The sequence below is a fragment of the Phodopus roborovskii genome, unplaced genomic scaffold (genome assembly GCF_943737965.1).
Source record: "Phodopus roborovskii unplaced genomic scaffold, PHOROB, whole genome shotgun sequence".
In the NCBI taxonomy this organism is placed as follows: Eukaryota; Metazoa; Chordata; class Mammalia; order Rodentia; family Cricetidae; genus Phodopus; species Phodopus roborovskii.
Window position 1 is genome coordinate 32,751,656 of NW_026126482.1, and position 9,430 is coordinate 32,761,085.

The window sequence follows — 9,430 nt, forward strand, 5'->3', positions numbered from 1 at the left end:
AAAGTGGCAATCTTGCCAAAAGCAATTTACAGATTCAATGCAATCCCCATCAAAATCCCAGCACAATTCTTCACTGACCTTGAAAGCATAATATTCAATTTTATATAGGAAAACAAAAGACTCAGGGTAGCCAAAACAACCTTGTACAATAAAGGAACTTCAGAAAGCATCACCATCCCTGACTTCCACCTCTACTATAGAGCTATAGTCCTGAAAACAGCTTGGTATTGGCACAAAAATACACAGGTAGACTAATGGAATCAAATTGAAAATCCTGATACTAACCCACATACCTATGAGCACTTGATTTTTGAAAAAATAGCTAAAATTATACACTGCAAATAGGAAAGCATCTTCCACAAATGGTGCTGGCATAACTGAATGCTGCTGTGTAAAAGATTGTAGATAGATCCATGTCTATCGCCATGCACAAATCCAGCTTTTGTCCTGTCCATTAGGATTTATGTCCCTCCAACATGATTTCAAATGTTTCCTGGAAGAATCTAACCTTTAGATGCATGCTTCACTTCAGGTTGATCTAAAAGAGTATTCCAATTGCTCAAACTATTTTCAGTTGAACTGATATGGTTGATGAATAATTGTATAGTAAACTCATGAAAATTCACTCATCTTGATTACAGTGATATAAATTTATTTCTAGGTTTCAGAAAACTAAATCTAGTTTTGTTCACTAACTGCTACCAGTAATTGCCATTATGTAACTTACATTGTAACATACCACTTCTGTAGTTTGTACCCTTTTTTTATTATATTGCTTTGCATACCAACCTTCCCTCCTTTCCACCTGTTCCCTCCCCCAACCTTCTTTCTACCCACCCATCCACTACTCAGAAAATGTAAGACCTCCCATGCATGCCAACAAAGCAGGGTATATCAAGTTGAGGCAGGTCCAAGCTCTTCCACCCTGCATCAAGGCATCCCACCATAAGGAATAGGTTCCAAAAAACCAGCTCATGTGCAAGGGACGTGTAAGGGTCTCCACAAGCAAACCAAACTACACAACTGTCACCCACATGTAGAGGACCTAGGTCAGTACAATGCAGGCTCACTAGCTGTTGATTCAGAGTTCATTAACTTCACATCCTCAGGTCAGCTGTCTCTATAGTTGCCCCCATCATGATCTTGATCACCCCACCCCCTTTGCTCATGCAATCCTCCCTCTCTCCCTCTCTTCAACTGGACTCCAAGAGCTTGGCCCAGTGTTTGGCTGTGGATCTCTGCATCTGCTTCCATAAGTTAATGGGTGAAGTTTTTATGATGACAATTAGGCTAGTCATCAATCTGATTACAGAAGGCCAGTTCAGACACTCTCTCCATTATTGCTGGGAGTCTTATTTGGGTCATCCTTGTGGTTTCCTGGGCATTTCCCTGGTACCAGGATACTCTCTAATCCCACAATGGCCCCTTTATCAAGATATCTATTTATTACTCTCCCACTATAGCAATCCCCAATTTAGCTATCTCCCATCCACTCTTTCCCTTATCCCCTGCTCACCCTCAGTTTACCCAGGAGATCTCATCTATTTCCCCTTCCCCAGGCAATATCTTTCTACTTAGGGTTCTCCTTGTTACCTAGTTTCTCTGGGGCTGTGGCTTGTAGCCTGGTTATTATTTGTTTTATATCTAATATCCGCTTATGAGTGAGTGTATACTAATTTTGTCTTTCTGAGGCTGTGTTACTTCATTCAGGGTGATTTTATTTTCTAGTCCCATCCATCTTACTGCTCATAATTTCATAATGTCATTGATTTTTTTCCCCACTAAGTAATAATCCATTGTGTAAATGTACCACATTTTCTTTATCCATTTTTCAGTTGATGGGCATCTAGATTGTTTCCAGGTTTTGACTATTATGAAGAATTCTGTTATGAACATTATTGATCAAGTGTCCTTATATACTTATTGAGTATCATTTGGGTACATGCCCAAGAGTGGTATCAACAGATCTCAAGGTAGACCAATTCCCAGCAATCTGAGAAACTGCCAAACTGATTTCCAAAGTGCTGTACAAGTTTGGACTTCTACCAGAAGAGGAGGAATGTTACTCTTTCTCCACATTCTCTCCAACATGTGTTTTTTATCTCATCCATTCTCAAATGTGTAAGATGGTATCTCAGAGTTGTTTTGGTTTGCATTTCCCTAATGACCAAGGATGTTGAGCAATTTCTTAAATGTATCATCCATTTGACATTCTTAAGTTGAAAATTCTCTGTTTACACCCCGTTTTTTTTAATTCCACATCTGTCATAATTGTGGTAACACAGTTAACATTCCCTGAAGCAGGAAAATAATTGCAACCTCACCTGATTTTAAAAACTTATTTCCTTCCTGCTTTAGCAGTGAGTGGCCTTGGGGCAATCTGCTAGAGTATATAGAAGGCAGTGAGTAAACTGAGATCAGGACTCTAGTACAGCAGCATTCTCCAGTTGCCCATCTACCATTGTGAAAGTTTTCTGAGATGCGGTTTTCTCAGAGTCAACCTTGCTTCTGTAAGTAAGCTCTTACTAATGCTTTTCTCAGCAAATCTGATAAATCCATCATTTCTCCAAGGTTATTAGATGACATACTTTCCTGAGAATCCTATCAGACCTAATGGCTATAAACCATGGGTGTGGTTTGAAAATCTTCAAGTGCCAGGGGATGTTCCCAGAGGAACAAAAAGTAGAGTACAATTGATGTTCTAGAGAATAGGAAATGATAATGTACTGGAGACACTAGAGTCAATGTTTTCAAATTGGCATGACTCTAGAAAGAAGGAAATATGTACTTATTCCTGCATCTTAAACATGAGTTTACTCACTTGAATCAACCTAACATACATGCATATCAAAAGCCTAAAGTAGACAGTGATAGCAGATACTTGTCTTACACTCTATGTCATTCTGGGATAAACTAAATGACACTGCTATGTTAAGTGCTGATGGTACTAAAGTTCTGGAGATGACACTGGTTGGAATCCATGATAGCCATGGATATTTATGAAATGGAGAACAGAGGATTGACCTATTTTAGTTCCTCTTAGATTATGAGAATTGTGCAGCTGAAAATAGGTACTACTTACACACACACACACACACACACACACACACACACACACACACACACGTGTGTGTGTGTGTGTGTGTGTGTGTGTGTGTGTATTTGTAGATAGGAATTTTAATATACACAAAATCAGACTATTGGAAATCAGCATAAATCCCCAATATTAAACTGTCAGTCATGAATGATTTTAAAAGTCCTACTCAGAGGACCACTTTAGCTGCTAGTTCTGCAGCTTTATGTACTCTTTGTAGACTTAGATATTTGTGGTCAAAGGCTGTGCATGGTTCTCTGGAATTTCAAGACACAAGCCTCAACTTCATTGAGAAATTCAACTTCACATACTTCTCCATGTCAGAAGAGGATTAGGAAAATGTGCCAGTGAGTAGAGAGTACAGTGAAGTTGATGTCAAGGCAATAGTGAGGGAAGATGAAGAGGGGGGTGAAAAGTTGACTGAGAAACCAGAATTTCAGACCGGAAGAGCAAACAATGTGGCATTTTGCTAAATGATGAAGGGAAGGATGGGGAAGAAGAATCTGGAGTAGTATCAGTGTAGACAATGAAAAAGAAGGGGTTACTGGGCCAGAGAATGCAAGGAAAAGGCAAGGAAGGTAGATTGCACTCTGCTTTCTTTATTGTAGTGGCACCAAAAGTAAAAGCAGGCTCCAGTTCACAAGTTAAGGCAACAGAGGAAACTGTAGATGAGTTCAAGTCAACTGGTATTAAAGCAGGTATCCAGAGGAACCCTAGGAAATAGGAAAAATCACCAAAGTGTTTGAAAATGCTAAGGAAGTAGATGCTGCATCCAAAGAAGACAAACATTTCCTCAAGCAAGATGAGAAAGAAAAAACCAGAGGCCAATTGTCTCTCCAGCTGCCAACATGCTCTGCTTAGTGGATATATGAACAATGAATGGTCTGAGCAACTGTTTAAACAAAATAAACAGCCAAAAATCAAACAAACAAAAACCAAACCAAAACAGAACATGCACACAATTGAGTAGCTCAAATTGGCCTGGGAGATCTTCAAGAGGAGAAAAGAATTGGTGAAGCACTGGCCATCCAAACTGAGGGCAAGAAGTACACTGAACAGAACAATTTCTGTGTTGATGGGCCACAGGCAATTTGAAAGTAGTGGAGGTCTCAGGCTGAGCAAAATGCAACTTTGACATTCTGGGTGGCAACTTTATCTTGTTGATGGTGTGAGCTGTACTGTGTGTCTGTGTAATAGATCCAGTGTTCATCATGCTTCCCAGTGAAACCTTTTTTTCTATATTGCAGTTTGGTTTATGTATCTTAATCTCACATAGTGTTCATTTGTACAGCAACCACAAAACTTGGCAAATACAGCTATATAAATTAACTATTTAATTGAATATTTTAGTAGTAAATATTTATTTACTAGCACAGATATTCAAGGACACCTGGCAGAAATTATATTAATGCTGATAACCTCTGAGGAATGAATCTCATGCTAGTTTCTCTTTCTATATAGCAGGGGCATGTCTGATGCTGATGGTGTTGAACCTCCTCCTATGGGAGAAGGTAGCCTCTGTTCCCATGCATGCTGTTTTGGCTGACCATGGTGTGATGTCTCTAAAGGACCTTCTTGATCATGCCATCACACTGTCTTATAGTATCACAGAGCTCACTGCAGAAACTCAAAGAATATTTGTAAGTATCTCACTTATATTTGGCTCCTTTACAAAATGAACTTCTATCTAGCAGTTTCAAAGTCTAGGAAGCATGTTGCAGCAAAATTACATAACATATGCCATCAGCAAAAGAAATATTTCTTAACTAAGAAAGGAAACAATCAGAAAAGAGCTTCTTGAAATTTCAAAGAAAATAGAAAATGGCGGAACTATTCGAGAGGTTAGCTGGTGTTGGATGGGATGGGATGGGTAGGAAATGATTACAGAACTGATGCAGAAAACTAGGTGAAATGATCTGTTTGAGTACCTCATTATCCCCATAATCCATAGAAAGCTACTTTCTGTAACACAAGTCTGTACATCCAGTGCTACCACAGTGAGATGGGAGATTGTAACAGGTTGATCCCAAGTCCGGTTACCTTGTTGTAAGCTACAGCAAAGAAAAAGATATGGTAGGTATCTCAAAGGAGATAGAATGCAGGGACCAAAACCTGAACACAGCCTCTGATTTCCCTCCTTCCCTCTCTCTCTCTCATATGTGTGTGTCTGTGTATTTATATATTTATAAATATGTCACAAATATATCAATATTCTGTATTCTTGTTGTGGATTAAGTTACTCATGTCCAAATTAAAATGGATTTTTTTCCAGCTGGAGGATGTGCAATATACACCAAGCCGGTGGTTTCCCGAAAGAGACCTCACTGGCTGCCACACATCTGCCATTTCTGTTTCAATACCTAAGGATGGAGCCCAACATATTCAAGTGAGTACAGCCTCTTCTTTAAGCTGAAGAACTAAGCTGAAGTTGGTTATAGGAAAGAAAATAGTTATGGCTATTACACTTGCAGAAAACTGAAGGAAGAGGGAATAATCAAAGAAAAATCACATTATACAACTGATAAATTAAAAGTAGAACTGAAGATTAAATAATATTGTCATAGAACCATTAACTGTGCATGCAGGTGAACTATTTTACCAATGCCTTTAACCAGGACTATAATTATTATTTTATAGGATACTTTGAACTAAATTGCATATGTGCTTAAAGATATTAATAACTATGTATAAGAAATGAAAATAGTTTCATTAATTATACATATGAAATGCTGCTATGTTTGCTGCTTTGTTGACTTTCAGGATCTCCCCAGTTACATCCAACCTACATGTCCATTCCTCAATAAATTATCCATCTTCTCCCAAGCCTTATCATAAAGTCAGGTAAAGAAGAGGTTCCAGTATAACACTACAGTTTTTAGGATACAACTACATACTCATTTGTGATGCCAATGTTCATGTATCAAACTTTTCTGATTCCTAGCTTTAATCAAACACATCTGAAGTTGATGCCATATCACAGTGTCCAAATGTTGGACCCTAGTGGATCAGTGGAACCCAGTCTAGTCTTTGTTTTCATTACCAAGAGAATAAGTATCATACTGCAGAGCAGCATTTTATTCAGAGATGGGTTTTATATATGACCTTGGCAGTGAGCACACACTTTGAAATCAAATATCCTGTGCTTTCCACCAATCCACTTATTAAAGGCAATGCTGTCCCCCTGATCTTCACCAGTATTTGGTCACACATAGATTGCTCAGTGAGAGAGAAGGGCTGTGTTTCATGCAGCATGAGAAAAGCACACATATAAAGGCCTAGTTGTCATCATTGAATTTTTGTTCCACTGGCTTAAACAAAATGAAAATAATAAATGAGCATATCAGGGAAGAACCTGATGTTTTATTATAAAAGCATCCTAAGGAAAAACCATTTGGGCCACTTGCTACTGAAGTGCAGTGCTGATATCAATTTTATATGAAACATGTCCTATGACCACCTACTCAGTTCCTGGGAAGACTTGGTTACATGTGGAGAAACAAACAAATGTAAAAGAAAAAAAATCAAAGATTACTGCTTAGATCACAGGGATAGATGATAGAAATTCAGTTGGAAACAGGAATATTATAAGATATATCTATCATAAGAAAAATTAGCTAATCAAATATGACATATTTAGTGTGACTCTGTCAAATTATAGACAAACGATTAAATTTAAAATTTCAATGGCTACTGGCATCTACATAAATATAATAAATGGATATTTTAGAACAGTTTCCTTGAGCATACACCACATGAGCTGACTCTGATACCAATTTGAACAATTTTTATACAATTGTTTAATTTTGGATATTCAGGGTGCATTTCTTCTGAAAGAGATGATCGGTTTGTTGGGAACTTGGAAAGACACTCTGTATTACATAGAAACTGTACTAAGTCACATGCAAGATGCTCCCAGTGATATAATATCAAGAGCCAAAAACATAGAAGCAAAAATCAAGGAACTTCTAGAAGCTCTAAAGACAATACTCAGCAAGGTATGCAGTCTTCTTATATTCCTTTGCTTTTCTCATTCATCAGAAAGGTGACCACTGTAGTAAGAAGTGAATGCAGAAATACTTATTTTACAACGCAAAATTTAATGATCCAATGTAAGATATAGCCTCTTTACTAAAGCCTTACTGACAGTGCTATTCATCTCTAGAGTGCTTTACTAAGTATTAACACATCAAGAATCTCAATAAAAAGTAGATGCTCTTTATACTTCCTTGAGCAACTAACTTTTCTTGGCAAAAGGAAAGACTCCTAACATCACTAGATCTCCTCATCACAACCATCATTCAATCATCTACACCTGAAAACATCAGGTGCAGTCCTGGCCAAGTCTGAGATTTCCATTTCATGTATTATTTGGACAATAGATTTAATTGAAAAGTACAGAAGAACAATGGTTCCCTTCAGGATCAGTGAAGCACAGTCTGGGCCATCTCTAAAGACATATTTCAAATCCCTCATAAAAGAACTGACATTGTCCAATAGTAAAGCTCATCTCTATAGGCAAGTAGTAATTTCCTGTTCCTCTCTCTGCCTTGTATGTAAGAAATATTAATTTGGTACCTATTGTATACAAGAAATGTATCCAAGAGTTTCTCTTGTAGAATTTTCATGGCTACTACATTTACACTACTCTGGAACACAAGCATTAAAATTCATGTGTTTGTGACTTTATTATTCAAACTTCATCCCAAGATTTCACTGCTCATTTAAATGAGTAACAATAAGAAAAAACACTGAATGATAAATGATTGCCTTTTGTTGATTAGATTCAACCTGGATTCCCAGAAAGTCATGCATACCCCAACTGGAATGGACTGGCATCCTTGCAGTCACGTGATGAAGAGACTCGTTTTTTTGCCTTATATAACTTTCTCAAGTGCCTGACCAATGATTCACGTAAAGTTTACTCTAATCTCAGAATTCTGCAGTGCAAACTTCTCTACAGAAGAGATTGTTAATATTCCAGCATTCCATACTAATTTTGAGGTGTTTATTTGTTAATCTATCTCGGCTTAACCAATTTGTAATTTGTAATTTTGAATGTATGTCTGTCTGTGAGACATCCTTCATTAAAAATAAAAAAAGATTCTGTGTACCTGCTATTATCTAAAAGCCAAGTTTGTTGACATTTCATTTTTCCCTGAAACACAAATATATCACTAATGTAGATATTAAGGTAATATATCACTAGCATAGATATATAAGAAACAAGTTTTATTCTGCCAGCCAGTTCTCAAATAATGACATAGAGACTTCTTAATTAATTAAGAAAGCTCAGCCTATCACTTAGACTTGTTCTTACCTAGTTCTTAGAACTTAAAAATCTATTAATTTATATTTTGTCTCATGACTTTTTACCTTTCTTTCATTGTAGATGTCTGACTTCCTTTATGTCTCATTGGTGTTTCCCTCATGTACCCAGATTCATCCTGAGTTCCTGCCATCTCTCCTTCTTAGCTTTTTATTATTCAGCTTTACCTTATGCCAATCAGAGCAATCATCTTCATATATTGTACAAATATTCCATAACAGTCATCATTAACAGAAGCTTGATTACATATAAGACAATTCATAGTTTACTTAGAGTCACAGCAAGTCAGTTTGGGTCACCTTATTAATGTAGGTTGATAATGGTATTAGTTAATGGCTCTGTCCTATCAAGACTAAGGAAAACCCCAGATTCTTTTTTAAAAATGGTACACATTGTACATAGGACAACTTTCATTGTGAAATTATAAACACTACAAATACTATGAAACTATACTATGCCCAAATGTTATCAAACTTTTAAACGATGCAGAAAATGTATGGTTACAAACATGCAACTTTCTTCTGTCATGCTCCCCCAAATTTCTCCTGAAATTCATCTTGGGCATCCCCCATATGTTCTTTTCAGTCTTGTCTGACTAGAATATAGTTATTTGGCATAGTTTCAGATTCATCTCATTCAACATAGTACATTCCTCTTGTCTTCTTGTGGCTCAAGTCACATGTCAAAGAAGAGCATGATGATCTATCCCTAAACCATTTCTTTTCACCTTCCTGCCATTGAATATACAGTCATTTAATGCTCTTAAAATAGGATGGTACAATAGAATAAATGGAAAAAATGTTCTATTACTATTTGTTTAGTGAACTTGAACATACATTATTGACAAGATCTCAACATGAATTGCTTCTATTTAAGCAGGAAAATCAATAGCACTCACTTCTATTGAACCCTTTGTTGACTCTCAACCACTTCCCTTCCTGTTTATGGAAACTCATATGGATCAGAAAGTAAAATATGATATGCACAATAAGTCATTAAGACTGAAAGAA

The 9,430-nt window shown here is 36.9% G+C and overlaps 1 protein-coding gene across 1 annotated transcript; it reads left to right on the forward strand.

Moving 5' to 3' along the window:
- The first annotated feature begins 3,620 nt into the window (after window positions 1-3,620).
- LOC127229115 (prolactin-6A1) lies at window positions 3,621-8,067 on the forward strand. The gene is made up of 5 exons (XM_051194117.1): window positions 3,621-3,792; window positions 4,556-4,734; window positions 5,367-5,480; window positions 6,910-7,089; window positions 7,876-8,067. The coding sequence occupies exons 1-5, from the start codon at window positions 3,621-3,623 to the stop codon at window positions 8,065-8,067; spliced, it is 837 nt and encodes a 278-aa protein (XP_051050074.1).
- The last annotated feature ends 1,363 nt before the right edge of the window (window positions 8,068-9,430 follow it).